The sequence below is a fragment of the Suncus etruscus genome, chromosome 1 (genome assembly GCF_024139225.1).
Source record: "Suncus etruscus isolate mSunEtr1 chromosome 1, mSunEtr1.pri.cur, whole genome shotgun sequence".
Classification (NCBI taxonomy): Eukaryota; Metazoa; Chordata; class Mammalia; order Eulipotyphla; family Soricidae; genus Suncus; species Suncus etruscus.
The window spans coordinates 194,931,257-194,958,174 of record NC_064848.1 but is presented as its reverse complement, the minus strand read 5'-3'; the positions used below and the strand labels follow the sequence as shown (position 1 = coordinate 194,958,174).

At 46.5% G+C, this 26,918-nt stretch overlaps 1 protein-coding gene across 2 annotated transcripts; it reads left to right on the top strand.

Moving 5' to 3' along the window:
* On the top strand, positions 1-26,918 carry STRADA (STE20 related adaptor alpha). 2 transcript variants are annotated; one of them, XM_049779966.1, is made up of 12 exons: positions 1-80; positions 2,589-2,646; positions 8,626-8,654; positions 16,536-16,638; positions 18,677-18,798; positions 21,082-21,190; positions 21,279-21,402; positions 23,570-23,741; positions 24,059-24,163; positions 25,524-25,765; positions 25,981-26,023; positions 26,200-26,918. In XM_049779966.1, exons 1-12 carry the CDS (start codon positions 45-47, stop codon positions 26,350-26,352), a joined length of 1,296 nt encoding a protein of 431 aa, XP_049635923.1. In that variant the 5' UTR covers positions 1-44; the 3' UTR covers positions 26,353-26,918. The 2 variants fall into 2 exon arrangements, with proteins under 2 accessions (XP_049635923.1, XP_049635930.1); XM_049779973.1 differs by having other exon boundaries at positions 30-56.

Here is a 26,918-nt window from a genome sequence, read left to right as displayed (position 1 = left end):
GTTTAAGTTTTTGAAATTGAAGTAGCTCTACCCAGTAGGAACTCATGTCTTTTCTTGTAAGTAAACCAGAGCGAATTAGGGTGAGTGTTTCTATTTTTCTGGCTTTCCTAGTTTTTTATTTACTTTGTGAAAAGCAGTTTGTTTGGGCAGATATGATAAATCACCTTATTATACAAGTAATGCTAAGAAGCATAAGGACACAAAGCAGTGAGGGGTGTGAGAAGAAATGCAGGTGTTACAGCCTCCACTCCTAATAAAAAATAAAAGTAGTTTGAAAAAAAAAAAAAGAGCTTGCAGACAGACTAGCCAGAAACACAGATGCCCTCTCTCCCCAGTGTTAGAGAAGGAAGAAGTAACTTCTCGTCTCATTATCAGTCATAGAAGAACATCAATGCAGACCATGATCCGTTTCAGTGGAGCATTATAACTGCTCATGAGCTTCCCATTTCCATTATGTCGTCAGGAAGTTCGGGTATATGAAAACTCAGGATCAGGCTGAAACTAGGACATATTTCCCTGAGAATAATCATGAATTATCAAATTTTTGTTGTTGTTGTTCATTTGTTTTTAGGGCCACACCTGATGGTGCTCAGGGCTTATTTCTGGCTCTGTGTTCAGGGATCACTCTCATGGGACCATATGGGATGCCAGAGATTGAACCTGGGTCAGCCACATACAAAGCAGATGAAGGCCCTTCCTGTTGTATTTCCTTTTGTGCCAGCCCCTAATCGTGGGGTTTAAGTGAAATTTTTTTACATTTGAAAACATCACCCAGTAAAATTACCTCAATAAGGGCCAGAGAGATAGTATAGGTTTTAAGGCCTTGCACTTGGCAAGCCTGGTTAGAGCCCCTTCCACCGGATGTTGGCCTCTGAACACAGCTTGGCCTGGCCCCAAAACAAAAATTACAAAAACAGTGAATTTAGCTGCTTTTTTGAGCTTCCGTGATTTCATAAGAAATTACCTTATTTAGTACTTAATTTGCAAGTACTTAATTTGAAAATGCACTGTCATTCTCATTAAATTTTGTAGCAAGGTGTAAGTTCTGTGAGGCACTTTGACTTTCTAAATATTACTTTCTAAATACAAGTTAAATTTGTAGTACAGTACAGTGCCAAGTGTTATTTGTATTGTCAAGATTTTTATTTAGGTGTAAATTTTTTTTCAATTTAGAAAAATTGATAAAGAGACAAAATGATTTATTCTTTCAATTTAGAAAGTATATTATGCCACTTATTTCTGAATGTTAATTTTTTTTCTTATGTTTAATGTATATACATGCAGGTTATATTGGAAACAGGAAGTTTCGCTGTTAATTAAAAGATCAAATGGGGGGCCGGGCGGTGGCGCTGGAGGTAAGGTGCCTGCCTTGCCTGCCCTAGCCTAGGACGGACCGCGGTTCGATCCCCCGGTGTCCCATATGGTCCCCCAAGAAGCCAGGAGCAATTTCTGAGCGCATAGCCAGGAGTAACCCCTGAGCGTCACAGGGTGTGGCCCAAAAACCAAAAAAAAAAAAAAAAAAAGATCAAATGGAATCTCTCCTTTCTATGAACTATACCCAATGGAAAGAATGCCCTCCAGCCAAACTTTCACACCAACCCTTAAGTGTAATATAATCTTGGTTCCATTGCTCTTAAATATGAGCTGCTTTTCTACTTCAGGCCAACCTGATTCAGGTGAAACCAGACCACTGATCAGTAAGATAGAAATCTGATATGCCTATGAAATAGGCCTTTAGTGGCTGGGAATGCAGCTCAGTGGCAAAGTCTATTCCTCATGTGTGTAAGACCCAATCCCAAGCACCGCAAAAACAAAATATACAAAAAGGAAAAAAATCTGAACTAGGGCAAGTAAACACAACCAACTGATTGGCTGATAATGCTAGTTTGGGCCTGGTTAACATGTTAGAAAATGAAATTGATGATGTCTTTAGAAACTTCCCTAGTGGAGGAAATTTACAAACTAATAAAGGCTTATGAGAATTTATATAGCTTCGTGCCTGTTTTTATATTGTAAATTCCAATAATAATGTTCAAGTTGGCATTAGTGACCTCTAAACCATCTGCAATAAGGCTGTCATTGAATGAAGATGTAGCTTTATGTACTGGAAAGACGAAAACTATTTCTTCATTATTAGGACCAATATTGACACAGCATTGTGTTTTTCTTCTGTTCCATTTAAGAATTATCCATCTAATTGGGTAAAGGGAAACAGAATGAAATAGTTGGAGGGCCGAGCGATAGCACAGCGGGTAAGGAGTTTACCTTTTACGTGGCCAAATCAGATTCAATTGATATTCCATATGGTCCCTCGAGGCCACTAGGAGTGACTTCTGAGTGCAGAGCCAGGAGTAACCCCTGAGTACTGCCAGGTGTGACCCAGAAACTTAAAAAAAAAGAAAAGAAAAGAAAAAGAAAAAGAATTAAATAGTTTTAAACTCATGGTTCTTTTCAGAATTTTTCACTGAAATGCATCTTTTACTGTACTGCATGATTCTGTACTTGTGACTTTGTTTTTCTATTGGCTAATAGCTAATTTGCTGTGGCTTGGAAAAAATACTAATTCTCTTTGGGATTTTCCTCTTTAGCGGTGGGTCTCGGAAAAGTTCATTGTTGAGGGCTTAAGAGATTTGGAACTATTTGGAGGTAAGTACACTATAGCATTTTACTATAACTATAGGATAAATAGTACTACTGTGCAGTATATCAGTTTATAGAAATTGTCCATTTTAAGAGTAACTGTAAACTAAACTTTTATATTTCTTTAGCTCCTTTAAAATCCATGGCCTCCCTGATATTGTGGACTAGCTAAAAGTTGTCGTTGCTCTGTCTTGATGTTAGTAAGTCAGAATTTCATTTAATATTTTTTAAGTTTCTTGGATTTGGGGTCATACCTGGCTCTGCTCTGAGTTCAATCCTGGAGGAGCTCAAGGGACCATATGGGACACCAGGATTCGAACCAACCACCTTTGGTCCTGGATCAGCTGCTTGCAAGGCAAACGCCGCTGTGCTATCTCTCCGGGCCCCCAAAACATATTCTTACAGGGAATAAAAAACACGTAAAAACCTTGAAAAGGATCTTAGAGACAGTACAGTGAACAAGATGCTTGCCCTGTACATGGATGACCTGGGTTCACTCAGACACCACATATGGTCTGCTGAGACCTGCCAGGAGTTATCCCTGAGCACAGAGACAAGAATAAGCCCTGAACACCACCAGAGGTGGCCCAACAGTAAAATGAAAACAAATAAATAAAAGACTTGATATTTTAAAAAATAAAATTGTAATTAGGACAAAGGTGGCAATCATATAAAATTCTGCTTTTATGATCAAAATAAGTTACTTACCACTTCCTAGTAAAAAGTCTGAGATTTCCGAGAACAAGAAAGAAATCTGCCAAGACAAAACTGACTTCCTGTTGTAAAATCTGTTGATTTAGAGGTCTGAAGGTTAATAGACCCAACTGTTCTCCTTTCACTGTTTTCAAATTGAATCTTTGGGAACTGGGTTTTAATGTTAAGACCTATCTATCTATCATCTATTTATCTGTCATCTATCTACATATATATATATATATACATAAAATAGCAAACCTGTGAACACATTATCTCACTAGCTTGTCTCTATGTATCTTTGCTTGCTTGCTTTTCCACCCTAGAGAGGCCCATGTTCTCTCTTGAACATCTTTCCTGTCTTACATCTTACTGAGCAAGTTTCAACATAAAACTGTCTTGCCTCATTAATAATGATGGTCATGATGATAATAGTTAGAGCCAAAGAAATAGTACAACAGTTAAAGTAACTTGTCTAACACTTACCTGACCTGGGTTCAATCCCTGGCATCCCATATGGTCCCCCAGTCTCTACGAAGAGTGGTCCCTGAGCTCAGAATCAGGAGATATCACTAAGCACTTGCAGGTATAACCCCCCCAAAAAAACTAAAAAAAAAAAAAAATTAATAATAGTAGTAGAACCCAATTCTTTGAGTCTGAGTACTCTCTTCAGGTTTTTTTGGTTTTGGGGTCACACCCAGCAGCTCTCTGGGGTTACTTCTGGCTCTGTGCTCAGAGTTGCTCCTGGTAGGCTTGGGGGACCATATGGGATGCTGGGATTTGAACTGGGGTCTGTCCTGTGTTGGCCTCATGCAAGGCAAATGCCTTACTGCTGTGCTATCACTCCGCCCTCTCTTCAGTTCTTACAGTGAAAAAAATAGGCTATCAGCTTGAGTACATTGATGAACTGATCCAAAATTACCCAAATAATCTTCAGCAATCAAGATCTCAACTTGTTCATTACTAAATAGTGCCTATTATTTTCATTAATGCTTCATGAAAGAACTTCAAAATGGTCTTTTTTTTTTTTTTTTTTTGGTTTTTGGTTTTTGGTTTTTGGGCCACACCCGGCGGTGCTCAGGGGTTACTCCTGGCTGTCTGCTCAGAAATAGCTCCTGGCAGGCACGGGGGACAATATGGGACACCGGAATTTGAACCAACCACCTTAGGTCCTGGATCGGCGGCTTGCAAGGCAAACACCGCTGTGCTATCTCTCCGGGCCCCAAAATGGTCATTTTTATCAAACTTGTGAGTGTTGTGTTTTAGACTAATGAAAGTTTACCAAGATGTTTGTGTTATTTTGCCTTAGTTATAAAGAATAAGAATTAGGGAACTGGGGCCAGCGAGGTGGCGCTAGAGGTAAGGTGTCTGCTTTGCAAGCGCTAACGTAGGACGGATCGCGGTTCGATCCCCCGGTGTCCCATATGGTCCCCCCAAGCCAGGGGCAATTTCTGAGTGCTTAGCCAGGAGTAACCCCTGAGCATCAAACAGGTGTGGCCTGAAAAACCAAAAAAAAAAAAAAATTAGGGAACAGGGGAGATTGCTCAGAGGACTGGAGTGCTTACTTTGCATGTGGGATGCCAGGTTTGATCCTAGTACTGCAGATCCCTCAAGCAGTTCCAGGTATTCAAAAGCATCAGGAAAAAGAATGAAAAAGGACTTCCTCCCCTGACCCCCAAATTGATTTGTACTTTATTTTGTACTTTGTACATTATTGGGGGGAATATACTTTATTCTGGTCGTCTTCTCATTTTTTTACCATTATTAGTGGACATACAGTGGTTTTAAAGTAAACATTGGAGCAAATAATATTGAAGCAGCTAAGACATTTGCCTTGCATGTGGCCCATCTAGGAGTGATCCCTGAGCACTGTGGCATGGAGTAATACCCAAACACAGCCAGGTGTGAGCCCAAAATTAAAAAAAAACAAAGAAAGCTGAATATTAGTATAGGTAGAATTTTAGGTGTAGGTCTGGCTTATAATTAATTACTTATAATGTTTTGGTATATGCTAGTTGAGTGAATGGATTTGGGCTTCTTTGTTTTCGTTTGTTTTGGGTCACAGCTGGCAGCGCTCAGGGGTTACTCCTGGCTCTACGCTCAGAAATCGCTTTTGGCAGGCTCGGGGAACCATATGGGATGCCGGGATTCAAACCACTGTCCTTCTGCACACAAGGCAAACGCCTTGCCTCATGCTATCTCTCCAGCCACGTGATTTGGGTTTCAATTTCAAGTAAAGAAAGGATCTTCAGTTTATGACAGTTCGTGCTGATCTCTGATTTGAGAAGGGTAGAAAGATTGATTTGTATATTTTTTATAACTTCCTGAAGTGTATATTACCTATTTTATGCAACTTAGAATTTCCTTTTACTCTGGAGCATTGAGTTTGACTTTCTTTAACCTGGTTTCTTTGTCAACTGTTATAAGCAACTGTTCCTGACATTTGTAAACCAGAAAACTCTTCAGTTTGCAAAGGAAAAAAAACTCTTATTTCTGATCAATTGAGATCCTGTAACTAATCATTTTTTTTTTATTTCTTTATTCATTGAGTGGTTTTTGGGCCATTCCCAGTGGTGCTCAGGAGTCACTTCTGGCTCTGCACTCAGAAATCACCCCTGGCAGGTTGGGGGACCATATGGGATGCCGGGAATTGAGCCGGGTTCCTACTGGTTTGACTACATGCAAGACAAATGCCCTGCTGTTGTGCTATCTCTCTAGCCCCAGCTAATCATTTCTAAAAATAAAATCAAATGTTTTTATTTCTGACATAACATATTTGGAAATATATAGTAATCTCAATATATTACAATTAAAAAACTTTATGGGGTTATGGAATGTACAGCATGTAGGACATTTGCTTTCACACAACTAACCCAGGTTCAATCCTTGGCACCCCATATGGAGTGATTTCTGAGTACATAGCCAAAAGTAACCCCTGAGGGGCCAGAGAGATAGCATAGAGATAGGGCATTTGCCTTGCATGCAGAAGGACGTTGGTTTGAATCCCTGTGCCTGGCGAATTTTGAGCGTAGAGCCAGGAGTAATTCCTGAGCGCTGCCGGGTGTGATTCAAAAAAAAAAAAATGAGGCTGGAGAAATAGCATGGAGGTAAGGCGTTTGTTTGCCTTGCATGCAGAAGGACATTGGTTCGAATCCCAGCATCCCTTATGGTCCCTCTTACCTGCCAGGGGCAATTTCTGAGCATAGAGCCAGGAGTAATCCCTGAGCACTGCCAGGTGTGACCCAAAAACAAACAAACAAACAAAAAGAGTAACCCCTGAATACTGCCAGGTGTGGCCCCAAAACAAAAAATTCACGGGTGGGGGAGGGAGGGCAGAGTGCTAATATGGCACGTGGGCAGTTGCCTTGCATACAGCTGACCTAGGCTCGATCCTGGCACTCCATATGGTCCCCTGATTTCCACCAGGAGTGATCCCTAGGTGCAGAGCCAGGAGTAATCCCTGATCACTGTTGGGTGAGACCAAAAAACAAAGCAAGTCTCTAGGAGGCCAGAACTATAATACAGCAGGTATGGTGCTTACAACCAATTCAAGGTTGATCCCCAGCACCACATATGGTCTCTGAGCACAGTTAGGAGTGAACCCTGAGCAGATGACCTGCAATAAATCCTGAGTACCACTGTGTCGCTCCAAATAAAAACAAACCAAAATATCTATAGGGCCAAAGAGACAGGGGAAAACATTTACCTTGTATGCAGCAAACCCTTGTTCGTTATCTGGCACTACATATGGTCCCCTGAGCCCTCCAGGCGTGATCCCTGAATTCATAACCAGGAGTAAGCCTGAGCACTACCAGGTATGGCCCTTAAACAAAGCAAAAATCTACCAAATGGGTCTCCTGAACACTGCTAGGAGTGATCCCTGAGCTCAGAGTGAGGAGTAATCTCTGAGCACAGCTGAGTGTGGTTCCCAAAGCAACAAAAACAACTCAAATCCCAAAAGACTGGTTTTCGTCCCTGCACTCTCTGGGAATTGCCAATCATTTGTTGGGGAGGAGGTGAGAGTCCAGCAGTACTCAAGAACTTCTGTGGGCTCTGTGCTCAGGGATCATTCATAGAGGTGTTTGGAGGAAAATATGTGGTGCTGGGGCCCAAACATGGGCTTCCTGCAGTGCAGAGCATGTGCTTTATTTAGCCCTTTGTGCAGCCATTTTTATGACTTGATAACGAGTGTTTGTTTACAGTGTAAGATTCTGAAACTGGTCTGTTAACAGCATCTTACATACAGGAATGAAAAGTCAATACAGGACCTAAGAGGTAACACAGTAGGTAGGGAACTTGTATGTGGCTGACTCAGGTTCAATCCCCGGCGTTTCATATGGTCCCCTAAGCACCACCAGGAGTGATTCCTGTGTTCAGAGCCAAGAGAAACCCCTAAGCATCACCACGTGTGGCCCAACAACAAATATTTAAAAAAAAGAGAGAAAGAGAAAAGTACGGGCCGGAGAGATAGCATAGAGGTAGGACATTTGCCTTGCATGCAGAAGGACAGTGGTTCGAATCCTGGCATCTCATATGGTCCCCCGAGCCTGCCAGGAGCAATTTCTGAGCCTAGAGCCAGAAGTAACCCCTGAGCGCTGCTGGGTGTGACCCAAAAAAAACAAAAGAAAAGTAAACATATGACCAGAGCTAACAATCAGACTTAACTTAGTAAGAATGTCCATAGGGCGCAGGTACATGTTACCTAAGTTGCCTGCATCTCCCTTCCTGAGATGTGTGTGGACTTTCCTGCTTTCATGCTGATTTGTGTGGTGGGACTCTCTTTGCCTTTGAATAAGTCCATGCTCTCTCTCAAGCGCCTTACTCATTACTCTGTCTCCTCTTCCTCCCCTTTCTCAGTGTCTCCAATAAAACCCGTTTTTCACTTCAAAAATGAGAAAGAGAGAGAGAAGAGAGAGAGAGAGAGAGAGAGAGAGAGAGAGAGAGAGAGAGAGAGAGAGAGAGACGGAGTTGGAGTTGGAGTTGGAGTTGGAGTTGGAGTGAAAGCACAGCAGTAAGGCATTTGCCTTGCACACGGCCAACCTGGGATGGACCCAAGTTCAATCCCCGCTATTAACTTCCTGCAGTGTTTTTACTGGATGTGTGTGTGTGTGTGTGTGTGTGTGTGTGTGTGTGTGTGTGTGTGTGTGTGGCATTGCTGGAGACTTCTTGCTGAAATAACTCTTAAGTGGTTTCTATTAATATATGTGGCCCTAAGTGCAGTAATTGCTGTTCTGAATGTGGGTGTGTCTCTGCTCAAAACCCAAATGCCAACAACCCATTTCTCTACTCCAGAGCAGCCTCCGGGTGACACTCGGAGAAAAGTAAGTGCCTCTCGAGGGTCTTGCGCTGTGGCTGTTGCATGGAGGTCGTGACTGCTTGTGGGGCCTTGTGGGTTTTTGTTGGCCTGTCATTTTGTTTCTGCTTCTCTGTTGCTGAGCTTTATTCTAGTGTAATTCTTGTTCATGTGGAGACTCGGGTTTCACCCTGGAAAGCTTTTGATGTGCAGTTGGAGAAGGATCTTTTCCTCTCCCTCTTGATAACTAAGGTCTCCTTTTCCTTCCCCAGCCTCCCAGTTACCTTCCATTTCAGACTCTTCAAAAGAAATTTTCAGTCATCTAAACTGAATCATCTAGGAGGCTGGAGCAATAGTACAATGAGTAGGGCACTTGCCTTGCACATGGCCAAACCAGATTTTATCCCCAGTATCCCAGATGGTCACCTTAGTTCACAAGGAATGATTCCTGAGCACAGAGCCGGGATTAATCCCTGAGCACTGCTGATTGTGGCCCCACACCTAAATAAATAAATGGGACCGTCTTTTAACAACTGGTGGGACTGCATTTTCCATCCTTAGCCTACTAAGGAAGTTTCTGGTTATAGAAGTATTGCGGATGTCTGTCCAGATAATGCATCTCTCTCCTGGGTTCTGAGGTAGAACTTCATATCTTCTGCCTTAGAAAGAAAAAATCCGGGGCCAGAGAGATAGCATGGAGGTAGTGCGTTTGCCTTGCTTGCAGAAGGACAGTGGTTCAAATTCCGGCATCCCATATGGTCCCCTGAGCCTGTCAGGAGCTATTTCTGAGCATAGAACCAGGAGTATCCCCTGAGAGCTGCCGGGTGTGACCCCCCCCAAAAAAAAAAAAAGAAAAAAGAAACAAAGAAAGAAAAAACCCAAATGTAAAGTACACAGTAAGAAAACGTCTTTTTTTTTCCTTAATTTGCGAAAGTTACATGACTCTTGCCCTACTTCCTACGCTTCTCGTTTATTTTTCCAAAGTAAATAGTTCCAGATGTGCACAGCAAACCAAGCTGTTTTTGATGAGAATCTTCTAAGCACAGAGGAGGAGTACCCTTCTCTGCTCAGACTCCAACCCTGTTGGTGACAGATGCGTGCAGCTTTCACAGGCAGCTCTGAGCTGCAGGGAGGGGTGATGGGTCTGGGAGAATCGGTCTCTCAGGGCAGAGCCAAATCATTCCCAGTCCAAGACCACAAACATTCCTCACAGAATCAGTTCGGCATTTTTTCCAAAAGCGGATGCCCGAGTGTAATTTTTATGTTTTCTCTGCCAGTCTGAAATCAAAAGAGATCTTGTGTGAAACCTGTGGGAAATTGAATTTGTTCGCATTTCATCAATATTGCCTTTGTCTGCTTTAGTATATGTATATTTTTTAGTTGATTATAGTTTCTAGATCTCAGTACTTGATGTTTCTAGTTCTTCTAAATGTATACAATGCCTTTCATGGGGGAAAACTAGGAAAAGGCTTTAAAGGAATGGGCTGGTGGTTTTTTTTTCCCTCTCTAGGTAATTCAAGATTATGTATTATTACACTAATAAAACTGTGCTATGTTCTGTGTATAGAGAATGGACTATTTCATACTTTTCTTTTTCTGTGGGGTGTTGGGGACACATTCAGCAGTGCTCAGGGCTTACTCTTGGCTCTGCCTCAGGAATCACTCCTGGTGAGTTCAGGGGAACCTATGGGATGCCAGGGGCCGAACCCACATTGACCGCAAATTGGCAAGCACCCTACCTGCTGTAGTATTGCTCTGGCTCCGATTTCATCCTTTTCATCTGAACTTTGACCTTTTCTAGACCTGAAACAATATAATGAGCTTATCTGCCTTTTTTGGGCCAATGTCACATCAGTTTTCCTTTGAAAGCATTGTTGTTGGTTCCTGGTTAGTGGTTGGTTTTCCTGACAGGATTTTTTCTTGAATTGAGACTTATACTCTGTTACCTTAGAACATTCAAAGAGTAAGGGCTGGATGGGTAGGGCATTTGCCTTGGATGAGGCTGACCCAGGTTCAATCCCTAGCATCCCATATGGTACCCTGAGCACTGCCAGGAGTAGATCCTAAATGTAGAGCCAGAAGTAAGCCCTGAGAACGTGGCTTCCTTCCCTGCCAAAATCCAAAGAGTAGAAAAGCCACCAATTTATGAGTGTTCCTGTTAGGGATGATAGAGAACCAAAGAAACCACAACACTAGTTCCTTGCAAACCATTTCAGACTGCCCAGGAACTCTAATTCCCAGTTACTTAAAGAATGTTATTGTGAATCGGGGCTAGAGCAATATCACAGTGGGTAGGGTGTTTGCTTTGCATGCAGATGGCCCGGCATCCCATATGGTCCTCCAAGCCTGCCAGGAGTAATTTCTGAACACAGAGCCAGGAGTAACCCTTGAGCACCACCAGGTGTGGCCAAAAACTAGAAAAAAATATCAATTTTACTATTAATGGGACTGGAATGATAGTACAGTGGGGAGGACATTTGCCTTACATTCGGCCAACTGGGTTTGATCCCCAACACCCCACATGGTCCCACAAGACAGCCAGGAATAATTCCTGAATGCAGAGCCAGGAGTAATCTCTGAGCACCACTGGATGTGGGTTTCTTCTCCCCCGCCTCCCAAGAAAAAGAGAAAATGAAGAATTTTATTGTGTAGACCAGAGACTTATCTAGGGTCAGAGTTGGGGACAAGCTTTACCTATAGGACATCCAGGTATGATCCCCTGATAGATTGTGTTCCCCTGAGCACTGAGCTGGGGGTAGCCTCACTACCTCCAAAAACAATGTTAATTTTAATTCTTAGAACTAAAGCTTTTAAACATTTTCCTATAGTTAAGAGATTATAGAGGGCTGATGAGATTTACAGTGGGCAGAGCACTAGCCTTCATAGTTCTGACATGGGTTTGGTGCACATATTTAGCCTGTGAGCAGCCCCGAGTTCATTTAAAACTCTTCATCCCTCTCCCTGTCCCACCCATCATCAATCCCCCACCCCCTGGAGGTGTGGCCTGAAGGCCAGTGTTTCCCGGATGTTTCCTTATGTGGAAGTCCTGCCTTCCTGGAACTGATGGGTTCATGCATCTAGTCTTCTTGTCATGTCTTGTTGTCATGGGGATGACAAGGTCCTGAGCAGAGCCCTACCTGGGTTGGATTTGACTTAAATATAGTTTTTAAGTGTGGTCTGTGGGGAAGGGGGAGCACTTGCTTTTCACTCATGGAAGGGGCCGAAGCAGGTGGATCCTTCCCGGTCACAAGTGGCAGGTTGGGTCTGAAAGCAGCCTCCTCAGGTTACCTGGGGGCCCTGATTTTACGGAGGAGTCAAGAGTGTCAGAAGAGCTAGGCCTTGCACAGGGGATCTGAGAATAGGGTTAAGCAGGGACTCATTTTGTTTTATTTTTTTTTTAGAGCACTGTGATTTATTTTTTTGTGTGTGTGGTTTTTGGGTCACATCCAGCAGTGCTCAGGGATTATTCCTGGCTCCACGCTCAGAAATTGCTCCTGGCAGGCACAGTGGACCATATGGGACACCAGGATTCGAACCTATAACCTCCTGCATGAAAGGCAAACACCTTACCTCCATGTTATCTCTCCGGTCCCTAGAGCACTGTGATTTATAGCATTATTCTTACTTGAGTTTTAGACATAAAATGTCTAAAACGTGCTCCCTTCGGCAGCACATATACTAAAATTGGAACGATACAAAGATTAGCATTGTGAAGCGTTCCATATTAAAAAAAATGTCTAAAACATAAAATATTAGCACCAGGGGCTGGAGTGGGGGCGCAAATGGCAAGGCATCTGCCTTGCCAGCGCTAGCCTAGGAGGGACGCGGTTTGATCCCCCGGCATCCCATATGGTCCCCCAAGCCAGGAGCGATTTCTGAGCTCATAGTCAGGAGTGGCCCCTGAGCATCACCAGGTGTGGCCCAAACACCAAAAAAAAAAAAAAGTTTCAGCACCAATCCCTTCAACTGTGTCAACTTCCCTCCACCAATGTCCCCAGAGTCCTTCTCAGATCTCCTCCTCCCAGTTTGCCATCTTAACAGGCATTTTTCTTAAATTTTGTTGTTTAAGTTATGATTTCAGTGCTTTTGGACTTTGTGGTTTGGATATTTAGTTCTGTCCTTCCTTAATACCACCAATGTACCTGAATCCCCTTAACCCAAGTAGGGACTCTTAAAATAAATTTACTTAGTATGCAGCTTATAAATTATAAGCCAAGGTCCCATTTGAAATTACCACTTTGTTTTTCTTCTGATTATGCTTTTTTTCTCACCTAATGTGCCGTATATGGTCTGTAGACACCAAGGTTGTAGGGGAATAGGGTAGTCACACCTCACTGTGCTCAGTGGCCAATCCTGACTCTGTGCTCAGATGTGACCCCTAGCAGTGTTCTGGGGACTAACCCATGTGACCATGGATTTGAACCAGGATCAGCTGGATGCCAGAGAAGTGCCTTTCTTTTTTTTTTTTTTTTTTTTTTTTTTTTTGGTTTTTGGGCCACACCTGGCCGTGCTCAGAGGTTACTTCTGGCTGTCTGCTCAGAAATAGCTCCTGGCAGGCACTAGGGACCATATGGGACACCGGGATTCGAACCAACCACCTTTGGTCCTGCATCAGCTGCTTGCAAGGCAAACGCCGCTGTGCTATCTCTCCGGGCCCGAAAAGTGCCTTTCTTAACAACCAATCCTATACTGTGTCTCCTGCCCCAAACCAGCACCTCAAGATCATTCTGAAGTAGCAATAGTTCCAAGAAGTCAAATTGCCATGAAATGATCCTAGAATTTGGCTTCAGAGCACTTAGAAAGATAGATAAGTGTAAAAGCCAAAATCAAACCAACCTTACCTTTAAATCAAGCTCCGCTTAGGGTTCTGTTCCCTTGAGCCCATTGTATTTGTTGAGAAAAGAGTGATTCAAAAAAAGGTGGCAAGAGGGAGAATATGAATTTGCATATATCAGATACTTGTTATATGCCAGGTAGCAAAGAGATCTCCAGAGATGTAGTAACTTGCCAGCAACACCAGCAAGAAACCTAGTCCCACCCTTGCCTCTGCTCTTAGCCATGTACCATGTGAGCTAACATGGACTGTCCCAAATTCTCTTTTCCCAAGTTAACACAAGAAAGGTCCTGGAGGAGGAAAAAACAGAAAAAGAAAGATCCTGGACTGGGGCCGGAGCAGTAGCACAGCTGTAGGGCATTTGCCTTGCACGCTGCCGACCCAAGATGGATCCCAGTTCGATTCCTGGCATCCCAAGCCTGCCAGGAGCGATTTCTGAGTGTAGAGCCATTGAACCCCTGTATGCCATTGGGTATGGCCCAAAAACAAAAACAAAAAAATTAAAGGTCCTGGACAAGTTGCATCTTTGGAAAAGACCAGGTACAGCAAAATGAAAGAGGTGTCCTTAACGCTGAGCTTCTTGAAGCCTCTCACAGACTAATAGATCTTGCAGTTCTTAATGGCAGAGTAGCTGCATTTTCTAACATGGGCCCTGTAGGCATTTCTCATGCTTGCACTGTTAAGGTCTCTGCTCCACAGTGCTCACTTTAGGGAAATCCTGCTTTAAAATAACTCAGTAGTGGTAGGATGCTTGCCTTCTAAGCAGCTGATCCAGAACAGATGGTGATTCGAATCCCGGCATTCCATATGGTCCCCTCAGTCAGTAGCAATTTCTGAGCGCAGGGCCAGGAGTAACCCCTGATCAACTTCAGGTGTGGCCCAAACACCACCACCCACCCACCCTCGAAATAAAATGACTCTGTAAATGAATAGACAGGATAGAAAAGGCATGTTCTTCCTGGGAGAAAAATCAGTATGGCTAAAAAGTCTATGAAAAGAGGATTGTTTTTATTATTAGTAATCTGAGAAATGTAGAGCAAACCCACAATGAGATTGACAAAAATTAAGCCCAAATATACCAAGTCCTGGAGGGAGAAATGGGTCAAGGAGAGCTACATACATTGGGAGTGGTGGTATGAATTTCTCTTACCTTTTTGGAAAACATCCTGGCACTCTCTTGCCTTGTGGCCTAGCAATTCCACTCTTAGATAGCGCTTAATGGTTACGTAGGCATCAGCCATATTCAGATATGCTGCCAGGATCACCGTTCACAGTCGTAGAACTGAAAAATAACCCCAGAAGCCCATCAACACTGGAATGGAAAAATTGAGGTTTATGCCCAAAATGACTACTCAGTAATACGGGTGAACTACAGTAAAACAACAACCCTGTGTAGGAGTCTCAGAAAGATAAAACCTGATTAGAATGTGAGATGGTCAGGAAGAGGTCTCAGTTCCACCTGACTCAGTTCCTGTTTGCCAGAGGGCAGAACAGCACCTGGTTTCTTTCCTCTGGGGAAGCTTTAGAAACCAAAGGTGTTGTTGGAAATGACATCCCTCCCCAGAGGCGATGTCACCTTGTTGGGACATTCCCAGCCCAGATTATGTCTTCTCTTCTTTCCCTCTTGTCAGGAAATTTCCTGACTAGACTTATTGGACGCAGCATGTGAGGGAGCACTGCCCAGTTGACACACGTCAGATAGACAGACTCATAATTCCTAGATCTTACAAGGAAGTTTAGGGCTGGAAGAAGGAGACTTCAGGGCCCGGAGAGATAGCTCAGCGGTGTTTGCCTTGCAAGCAAGCGATCCAGGACCAAAGGTGGTTGGTTCGAATCCCGGTGTCCCATATGGTCCCCCGTGCCTGCCAGGAGCTATTTCTGAGCAGACAGCCAGGAGTAACCCCTGAGCACCGCCAGGTGTGGCCCAAAAACCGGAAAAAAAAAGGAAAACTTCAGCCCAGTTAGGTAGATGGGAGAGGTATGATCTGCCCTGTCACTTGCTGGGCACTTCACTTCAGGACCTCACCTTAGAAAGAACAGAGATGCAACATCTACAGCTGAATGGGACTAGGTCCCAGCCTTGTGTGCAGCCTGTGTGGGCAAAAAGGAGGAGCAGGTCACCTCAGCTGCCTGGGATAATTGAACCCAAACTGCATTCTTTGATCCTTGCCTGCATCCCATCATAGCAGGGTTTTTTAGTTTTTATTTTTGATTTTGTTTTGCTGCCTTGGGAATGTTAGGGAATCCCTGGCCAATGTGTGTTTTTGTCTGAGAACCATATCTAGTGGTGCTTGGGGCTGCTCCTGATGGTGCTTAGGGGTTCTGGAGGTGCCACGATCAAAGCTGGGTCCCCACATGCAAATCACATGCTCCACTGGTCATTTCTCTCTCCAGTCCTGGTGTGGACTCTGGGTTGCCTACAGGAACATGTCCGTTTGCTTATAGCAAGATGCAGTGGTCAGGACCTTAAAAATAGAATGCAGGGGCCGGGCGGTGGCGCTGGAGGTAAGGTGCCTGCCTTGCCTGCGCTAGCCTAGGACGGACCGCGGTTCGATCCCCCGGTATCCCATATGGTCCCCCAAGAAGCCAGGAGCAACTTCTGAGCGCATAGCCAGGAGTAACCCCTGAGCGTCACAGGGTGTGGCCCAAAAACCAAAAAAAAAAAAAAAAAAAAAAAAAAAAAAAAAAAAAAAAAAAAAAATAGAATGCAGCAGGAAACTCCAAAGACACCCCCCCACACACACAGACTTCTCTATCCCCCTTCTCTTTTCTAAATGTGCCTTTCTCCAGACATCCTTTCCCCTTTTTTTGCAAACGAGACAACAGTGGGCAAAGATGAGCAAAGCAACAGTGAACTAGACTGGCTTGTCCCGGCCCAGCAGTGGGTCATGCTGTCACCTGCCGGTCAGGGGACAAGTCAGTACCTGGAACGGCTGATGTTCAAACTGCTGGTGCTGCACTTCGGCTCCAGAGCCAGAATTTCTGTGTTTACTTAGATGCCAGTTTATCAGGGGTGGGCCTTTCCAATGCAGCCCCTGGTTCTCTCCTTGCTAACCTGTTTCCCTTTTTCTCCAGACCAATGAAGCGAGCTCAGAGTCGATAGCTCCCTTCCCGAAGCAGGAGATCATGACCAGCTTTCTGCCAGAGAGAGGCTGTTATGAGCTGCTCACCGTGATAGGTAATGCCCAGGGGATGGCCCCACTTTTCTTGGTTCCTACCATGAAAGTTGAGCAGAAGCTGGACACTGGTTCGTGCCTTTCACGGAGGCTTCACACTTACCCTAGGTACTTGGTCATATGCCGAGCCATCTCACATAGAGTGTCAGGATACCCTTGGCACTTATGGGATTTGAACTCTTGGCCCCGTGCTTTCTTCTGCAATTTCCCACCATTGCCTTCACTTTGTTGTTGGTGTAACGATTAGGTAGGGGCAGTGCTTACACACAGGCTGTGTGTCAGAGAATGCACTGTGGAATCTCAGATAGCAAAGGGGACCGGACTCTGCATGGCACATGGGTCAGCACCAAGGATCTAACTCATGGCCTCATAGATAGCTCTACCATGTGGACTGTTTCCCTGGTCTCAAGCATGACAGTCTCTTACCACTGGGTCATCTTCTGGGCCCCTCTTCTGCAGGAGCTACTTTTTAGCTAATATATTGGTATCCTCGGGCCGGAGTGTTAGCACAGCAGTAGGGCATTTGCCTTGCATGCAGCCAACTCTGGGTAGATTCCAGTTCGATTCTCGGCATCCCATGTGGTCTCCCATGCCTGCCAGGAGCGATTTCTGAGCGCAGAGCCAGGAGTAACTCCTGAGCACCATCGGGTGTGACCCAAAAACAAAACAAAACAAAAAAAACTCTTAGTATCCTGGGCCATAGTCAAATGGCTGGCTGAGAAGGAAGGAACCAAAAGGAGAAAAAAAAAAAAAATCAAGAAATGTCAGTAGCAGTAATAAAAGTTTTAACTTGAATTTTCTTTTTCTTTATTATTTTTTTGGTGTGGAGACTACACCGAGTGATGCTCAGGGCTGACTCCTGGCTTGGTCACTGCTGGTGATGCTTAAGAAACCATGTAGTGTGGGGGATCAAACCTCGGGCTTCTATATTCTAAGCTAAGCTTGTGCTCTGACCCAGTGAGTGGCCTTCCTGACCCCTGGAATTTTCTTCTTCTTTTTTTTTTTTTTTTGTTGTGGGGCTTACCTCATCACGCTCTAGATTTGCTCCTAGTGGGGTTTGGAGGACCATATATGATCCAATCAAACCAGATTGGCTATGTGCAAGGCAAGCACCTTAACCCTTGAACTATCTCTTTGACCCTGTAGTGGGTTTTTTTTTTTTTTATTGTTGTTTGTTTTGCTTTTTGTTCTCACCTAGTAGTGCTTGGGGCTAACTCCTGCCTCTGCTTCTGGATAGCTTCTACCTGTGCTCAGGTTAGGGTCTATATGTTGTTCTGAGATTCTATCTAGAGTTGGCCACATGCAAGATAAGCGTCTTATCCCGGGGCCAGAGCCAGAATGCTGGCGCAAGTGATAGGGCATTTGCCTTGCATGTGCTAACCTAGGGCAGACTGCAGTTCAATCTCCAGCATTCCATGTGGTCCCCCAAGCCAGGAGCGATTTCTGAACACATAGCCAGGAGTAACCACTAAGCATCACCAAATGTGGCCCCAAAAGCAAAAAATAAAAAAAATAAAAAAGGCATCTTGGGCTCGGAGAGATAGCACAGCAGCGTATGACTTGCAAGCAGCTGATCCAGGACCAAAGGTGGTTGGTTCGAATCCCGGTGTCCCATATGGTCCCCCGGGCCTGCCAGGAGCTATTTCTGAGCAGACAGCCAGGAGTAACCCCTGAGCACCGCAGGGTGTGGCCCAACCCCCCTCCCCCAAAAGGCATCTTATCCCATACTATCTTTCCAACCCTTGAATTTTCTTTGTAAATCTGTCAGAGTTCTCAGGGTCAGAGCAATAGCACAGCAGGTAGGGCATTTGTTATCATTTGATTCCTGCCATATGGTCGGTCCCCTAAGTCAGCCAGTAGTAATTTTTTGAGTGCAAAGACAGGAGTAATCCCTAAGTGCTGCCAGGTGTGGCCCCCAAACCAAAAAAAAAGCCAGAAAAACTAAAACAAGATTATTCAGAGTTCCTAAAAAGAAGGTGAAAACTTTTGCCACTAATGCCACATAAGACTTTTGTGTATATCATTTCTCTGTTCTTGTAGGTAAAGGTTTTGAGGACCTAATGACAGTGAATCTAGCAAAGTACAAACCAACGGAGGAGTATGTGACAGTACGAAGGATCAACCTGGAGGCTTGTTCCAACGAGATGGTGACATTCCTGCAGGTAAGAAACGTGAGCATGAGCTGGAGAGATAGGACAGTGGGGAGAGGAGGGTGCTTGCCGTGCACGCAGCAAACTCAGCTTTAATCCCTGGAATTCTGTATGGTTCCTGAGCACCACCAAAGTAATTCCTGAGTGCAGAACTGGCCTAACCCCTGAAAACTGCTGGGAATGGCCTCAAACCTTCCACCCCTCCAGAAAGATATGTGAATGCACAGTCTGCTTCACTCTGGCAGGGATGTCTTGCATGGTCACCCTCGGGCTCCAGACATCCTCAGCGGAAAAGCTCAGACATTTGGTTCTGTATTCTTTTGTTTGTTTTTTGGGCCACACCCAGTGACGCTCAGGGGTTTCTCCTGGCTATGTGCTGTATTCTAATGCTGCTCAACCCACTATAAGCTCCTCTCTTTTTGATTCATCTCTCCTCTTTCTCTTCTTTTCTCTTTTTTTTTTTTTTTTTTTTTGGTTTTTGGTTTTTGGGTTAAACCCAGCAGCGCTCAGGGGTTACTCCTGGCTCCACGCTCAGAAATCGCTCCTAGCAGGCTTGGGGGACCATATGGGATGCTGTGATCCGAACCACCAACCTTCTGCTTGCAAGGCAAACACCTTACCTCCATGCTATCTCTCCAGCCCCTCATCTCTCCTCTTACTGGTTGTTCAGAGAAGCTTGGTCACTGACTGATCCAAGGCCAGATTCAAAGCCAGGCTGACTTATTCCAGATGCGTGTGATCTGTCATCCCCTTGGCTGCTTGGCTGCTGACCTCGAGCTACTGGTTCGTCCTCCCCTGATTCCTTCTATTGCTGCCCTTTGTGTTAAGTAGAACTCAGCCTTTCGCCTCATACACAGAAAGTGGGTTTGCCTATGTTGACAGTGATGTGCTTGGGGACCCTTGAGATTTGGAGCCTTCTTCAGGTTTCTCAGCCCCTCCCCCTTCTTCAGCTCTAGTGTTTGGATGAATTCGGTGTCCGAGTTTGCTCTCATACTGGTTCCTTATTCTGGGCAGTATTGGGTGCCGAGAATGAAACAGGAAGTCAGTTCTTTCATTCTTTGAGAAGAAGCTTATCTGGAGCATCTGAATTTGTTCTAGTGCAGCTAGACTTTATGATTTTTCCAGAAAACAGAGGAAGGTACTTCCTTACGGCTTTCACTTATGTCTCCTCTTTCCCAAACTATGGAATTTCTGGTCATGTTTTTGATTGGGGCGGGTGTATTATTTGCTTTTTATTTTTGTTTGGTTTTGCTTATTTGTTTGGGCTATCTCAGTTTTTGCCCAAGAGACAGTCACCACAGTGCTTGGGGATCCTAGCTGGACCAGAATTCAAACCCAGACCTCACATATGCAAGCTGGTGCTTTTCCATTGAGCCACCTCTGTCCCACCCCTGTCGCTCTGTAGTTCTTTTGCCATTTCTTTTCATCCCCTCTGTCCATGTCCACCTTCTCTGTAGCTGCTCCCAACTTTGCCTAAAGTTGCTGGAAGAATACCTTGGATAGTTATTAGCTGCCATGCTCTCTTCAGCCTTTTCTCATTTCTTTTCTTTTCTTTTTTTTGTTTTTTGTTTTTTGTTTTTTGGGTCATACCTGGCAGCTCAGGGGTTACTCCTGACTCTATACTCAGAAATCACTCCTAGCAGGCTCGGGGGACCATATGGGATGCCGGTATTTGAACCACCATCCTTCTGCACGCAAGGCAAATGCTTTACCTCCATGCTGTCTCTCCAGCCTCCAGCCTTTTCTCATTTCTATTGACGCTTTTTCCTTGATGATGGCAAGACTGCTTTTCAGACTTCTGAGGGAGAGCTGTGCTTTGGCCCTGAAGCTGAACGTTGTCAATCTGTTTATTTACATGTCCTCTGTCAACAGTTTGTTTTCCTTACAGGAATCCTCCACTGGCTTATCAGTAATCTCCCTGTTTAGGAGGTTTCTTTGTTTTGTGGCCACACCTGGTTGTGCTCAGGGCTTCCTCCTGCCTGTGCACTCAGGGGTCACTCCTGGTTGTGCTCTAAGGACCCTATGGGATACCAGTAATTGAACTTTGGATAGCTGTGTATAAGGCAGATGCCCTCCCCACTGTACTATGAGGAGCTCCTTGGGGGTTGCTCCTTAAGGCGCTGTGGGGATGAGTTCTTGGAACCAAACAGCAGCAGGCCAAGTTACTCTGGCTTCTCCTCAAGCCACAAAGCCTCTTGTCTCTGGCCATCGGTCCCTGTGGAGGCGGCTTCTTGGCTGCTCTGTCTACCAGGCTCCTGCTGAGCCCCTTGATTCCAACTCCAGCTCTGCTTTCAGGGGGAGCTACACGTCTCTAAGCTCTTCAGCCATCCCAACATCCTGCCTTACCGAGCTACCTTTATTGCCGACAACGAATTGTGGGTGGTCACATCATTCTTGGCCTATGGTGAGTGGGACGGGGTTCCAGGCTGAGAGGGGGTCTGAGAGCTTGGGGGCTCTTTCCCTGCCTGTCTCTTCACAAGTCTGTCCATCAGGTTCCGCGAAGGACCTCATCTGCACTCACTTCATGGATGGCATGAGCGAGCTGGCCATCGCGTATATCCTGCAGGGGGCACTCAAGGCCCTAGACTACGTCCACCACATGGGCTATGTGCACAGGTGTGTTCCCAGGCCTGGCCGGCCTCTACTGGGGTCTGGCGGGGTGTGGGGGCAGAGGGAGTGGGAGGGAGGCAGGTGCAAGGAGGCTGCAGTTAGTGAAGCCTGCAGTGAAACTAAGACTGGGCCCCAATGCTGCAACTGCTGAGTTTCTTCTGATCACTGTACAGCCCTGACGTGAATCACTAGCCTCCTCACACTCTCTTTCTACCTTGGATCTCCAGAGTAGTGTCTTTACCTTAGAGTTGGCCATAAGCTGGGGTTCAAGACAGACTGGGGAGGACACACTGCTTAACAGAGGGACTTGGGAAAGCAGATCATGGAGCCATGACCCTGTGCACTTCCTGTGTCTGGAAGGCATTGTGTCAACAGTGCAAATACTGTCTTAAGTAGAGGATATTGTCTACCTGTGCCTTAGAGGACCTAAGTACCAGATCTAGGGGCCGGCATGGTGGCGCTAGAGGTAAGGTGTCTGCCTTGCCAGCGCTAGCCTAGGCAGACTGCGATTCGATCCCCTGGCGTCCCATATGGTCCCCCAAGCCAGGAGCGACTTCTGAGCACATAGCGAGGAGTAACCCCTGAGCATTACCAGGTGTGGCCCAAAAACCAAAAAAAGAAAAAAGAAAAAAAGTACCAGACCTAGAGAATGATAGTAAAATGGGTAGGATGTATTCTTTGCATGTGGCCAACCTAGATTCAATTCCCAGCATCCTATATGGTCTCCCAAGCACCACCAGGAGTGATTCCTGAGTGCAGAGCCAGGATAACTTCTGAGCACTGCCAAGTGGGATCCAAAAAACTTAAAAAAAAAAAAAAAAAAAAAAAAAAAAAGCCCACTAAATGTTAAGGCAGAAAATGGATGTGTTTGATCACATCAAGATTTTTGGCATTTGTGCTGCCTGGGTACATGGTACCTAGCACATGTCACCCACCCTCCTGAGATGTGAGCCTCCCTGCTTTCCTATTAGATTGTGTACCAGGATTCTCTCTGCTTTTGGAGAAGTCCGCGCTCTCTCTTGAGCTCCTTACTCTTTATTCTCTCTCTCTCTCTCTCTCTCTCTCTCTCTCTCTCTCTCTCTCTCTCTCTCTCCCTCTCTCCCTCCCCCCTCTCATTCTCTCTCTCCTCATTGGCTTCAAATAAAACCTTAAAAATTAAACCTTTAAAAACTTAAAAAAAATTTAAGATATTTCTCTAGTAAAGAACTGACCAAATTAAGCCATGAGTGACAGATAGCATGGGTGGTAATAGCTTTATCTAAACTACAGAGAAGATAGGAATAAGGAAATCATATGAATTAACCAGGGATAGTAGAGCAATAGAAAATGAACCATAGATAAGAAGTTTATAAAAGAGGAAATACAAGAGAACAGTCAGTCACAACAGTGATAAATCAGAAAAACAAATGAAAGGAGGCTCCCCAGAGGGCCGGAGAAAGACTCAGTGGACTGAGCACATGCTTTGCATGCAGAAGACCCTGGTTCCATCCCCAGTGCCACAAGGTTCCCCAAACATCAGCAGACCCCTGAACACAGAACCAGGCATAGTTCCTGAGCACCACCAGGCGTGACCCCGAGACCAAAAAATAATTGGATGTCACCATTTCTCCTGAGACTGGCAGTGATGTGGTGACTTCCTGTCTGCATACTGAAAGGACTTGTCCATAGCCTGCCCCAGGGGTCATGACCTTGAGGAGTCTTAGAAGTACTTGCCTATAACTCAGTGGGACACTTGACATGAACCCACTAATAAAAGGGACAGAGTGAAAGCCATTGTAGGGGGAAGCAGTGGTGGGTGTACATAAAAAGGACAAACGAGACAATTTCTTTTTCGGTGGGGGGAACACAGTGGTACTGAGGGCTGACTCCTGGTTTTGTGCTCAGGGATCAAACCCAGATGACCATGTGCAAGGCCAGTACCTTACCCACTGTATAATTGCTAAGGTTCCCTCCCCAAGACACTTATTAATGTGACATAAGCAAGACTGTGCTAGTTTTCTTGGTGCATATTTACGAATTTCATTACTATGTACATGTAGCCAGTGCATGTACGTTAAAATACACGGTCACGCACTACCGAGGGGTTAGGGCCAGTTGGCCCCCAGTGTGTTTGTAGGACCCAGGATTTGTAGGCTGAGGGGCTCCTCCTGCCCCATGACAACCCCGTCCCCAGGAGCGTCAAAGCCAGCCACATCCTGATCTCAGCCGACGGGAAGGTCTACCTCTCGGGTCTGCGCAGCAACCTCAGCATGATTAGCCACGGGCAGCGCCAGCGTGTAGTCCACGATTTCCCCAAGTACAGTATCAAAGTTCTGCCTTGGCTCAGCCCCGAAGTTCTACAGCAGGTCAGTATCGGGCCCCAGGAAGGCTGTCTGGGGTGGGAGGGGGTGCTCCTGTTAGCAGATGATGAAGGGTCTCCAATGCCCCAGACTTTAGCGGCCCCTGAGTGAATGCCTCTCAGAGATCCACGAGCATCTCTGCACTGAGTGGAGGGTTGGGGTCCTCTTGAAGATGTTCTTCAAGTCCAGGGTGGAGGTGGCCCTAACTTGGGACAAGCCTTCTCACTCCCCCCCCCCATGGTCTCTGAGCTGCCCCCACCTTTGAGAACCACCACCAGGAGCTACGAATGGAGCATGATCTGTGCCATTTGCTTCTGACTTAGAACCTGCAGGGTTATGATGCCAAGTCTGACATCTACAGTGTGGGGATCACAGCATGTGAACTGGCCAATGGCCACGTCCCATTTAAGGACATGCCCGCTACCCAGGTGAGCCTGCAACCACAATGTTCCTTCTTTGCTTGGGTCAAGGTGAGAGCGAGGCTTTTTCTCCAGGGACTTCCTGCGGGGCTTGGGCACCCTGGTTGTCAGCCTTTGACATCTGTGGGCCCAGGTGAATCCGGCAGGTCAGCTTCCCCAGTTGCTGTTTAAGGACACTCTATCCTCCCACCTCCCTGAGTCACTGGAGAGCCAGTTTCTAATGTTATATTCTCAGATTTCTCAGCATCTGCCCTACCACTTTCTGACTCATACATTTGGGCATCTCCAATGATGCCTGCCAGTCCAGAGCAGCAGTGCCAGGTGGGGGGAGAGGGGGAATGTGTTAGCCAGTAGTATTAGTCAAATGGCTATCACAGATTAATGTATTTTGGAAAAGCCTGGAATAGTCAGAAGTCATTCTGGCATTTCAAACAGCTATGTACAGTATCATCAAGATTAGTTTATACATACGGGACCGGAGAGATAGCATGCATGGAAGTAAAGTGTTTGCCTTGCATGCAGAAGGACAGTGGTTCGAATCCCGGCATCCCAGATGATCTCCTGTACCTGCCAGGGGCGATTTCTGAGTGTAGAGCCAGGAGTAATCCCTGAGGGCTGCCGGGTGTAACCCAAAAACAAAAACCGAAAAACAAAAAAAAGATTATACACAGAGGGAAAGGTGCATTTATTCAGTGTACTCGCTGGAGGTGAATTAGAGGTTCAGCTGAACCCCCTGTGTCTTGGAGACGATGGAAATGCTCTAGGTCTGCCCTGACCACCTGCAGCTAGTGAACCAGTGTGCCCAGGGAAGCAGCTCAAAAAAACATGCTCTACGTGTGGGAATCCCAGGTTTGAACCGTTTACCCCATGTCCCCTCCTCCAGAGCTGCCAGGAGAGAACCCCTACACCAATGGGTAGAGCCCCCCAAAAATAGGCCCAGTGGAATGTGGAACTGAATTTTATCAGCTCTAAAGAGCCTCAGGTTCCTGGGGTGACCCTCAGAACATCCCTGGGGATTCCCAGGTTGGGGCTGCTGTGACAGGTGTGGGGTCCGCACATGGCAGCTCAGCTGCCTGGGCTCGATCTGCCTGTAGATGTGGTACTGGTGGCCCAGCAGACCCACTGGGCATGGCAGTCTGGGCTGCTTCCTCCGGGAAAACGCCTGAGTGCTTCACCCCTAAAGGACCTGATGGATGCCTGAGCTCCTCCTCCAAAATGTGATGAAGAGGGGCTAGAGGGGCTTTTGTGCCTGAAGGAGTGTCAGCTAAGCCAGGCCCCCAATTTAGGCCTACTTCACTTGAGTCTTGCTGCCCCACCCCCTGGGAGAGGGGGATCCTTGCAGACACGTGACCCCATAGCACTCCTGCAGATGCTGCTGGAGAAGCTGAACGGCACCGTGCCCTGCCTGCTGGACACCAGCACCATCCCCGCCGAGGAGCTGACCATGAGCACCTCGCGCTCCGCCGCCAACTCGACCCTGAGTGACAGCCTGGCTCCCAGCACCCCCAGGACCTCCAACGGTGATTCACCGTCCCACCCCTACCACCGCACCTTCTCCCCCCACTTCCACCACTTTGTGGAGCAGTGCCTTCAGCGTGACCCTGACGTGAGGTGTGTGGCGGCTGGTGGGCGGGCAAGTGGAAAGCAGAGGCCCAAAACTCGGGGTGCCCCCACAAACTGGCTGCCCCAGCTTAGCATAGGAGCTCTGTGGTCAGTCCCTGAGTGAGTCAGGGAGCACAAGCCCCAGAGGAGCCTCCAGGCAGCCGGTCTGTGGAAAAGGGGTGTGGGGCTCACCAACATGACCCTCCCTTTCTTTGCCTTCGCAGACCGAGCGCCAGCACCCTCTTGAACCATTCCTTCTTCAAGCAGGTACTCAGACACGCCCCCTTGCTCCGGGTGGGGGACCCACAGTTCCAGTGCTCTGGGGTCAGGGGGTCTTTCTCTGGAGGAAAGAGTCTTGGAGTCCCTGGTCCATCTGTCACGTCACTGGGCCACTCTCCCGGCTGCAGGGACTCTGAGTATTCGCCAACTCCTCCCTCCCCCAGATCAAGCGGCGTGCCTCAGAGGCTCTGCCCGAGCTCCTCCGGCCCGTCACCCCCATCACCAGCCTCGAGGGCAGCCGGGCTCAGGACCACAGCGGGATCTTCAGCCTGGTGGCCAACCTGGAGGAGCTGGAGATGGGCGACTGGGAGTTCTGAGCTCTGAGGCCCAAGCACCTGCTCAGCCTGGCCTGGGGCTCCCTGAGGGCTGCGCCCCCACCCTCTTGGGCCCCCTGAGAAAGATGGTCTGAAGGAACTGCCAGGAGAGACTTTCAGTGTGCTGAAGGCCTGGAGAACCGATGCTTGGAAAGCCTTTGAGGCAGGCATCCTGGAACTGAGAGGAGGTGCCTCTTCAGGGGGACAGCTGCTCTTCTGGCCCTGCCTGTGCCTGCTTCCTCCCATACCCCCAGTTCCCTTCCCCCTTTGCCCCCCATTTTGCTGTCGCCTTCCCTTCCCGGTGTCAGGCAGGGCCCATTTCCCTCTTTCGCACTGGTTGAAGCTGGGCCTGCCCATCCTCGGGCCTCGGGTCTCACTTGGGCCTGACCCCCTCAACACTCTAGCCAGTTTCTTGCAGCTCATTCTCCCATCGCCTCAGCCTCAGTCTTCCTGCCTCCCACCTGCTTCTGGTGCTTTCTCCAGGGGCTTTGCCCGAGGGCTAAAGTCTGAAGCCAAGTTCATTTCATAAGCAGAACAAATTAAAATTTTCAGAGAAGCCATTGGGAAAA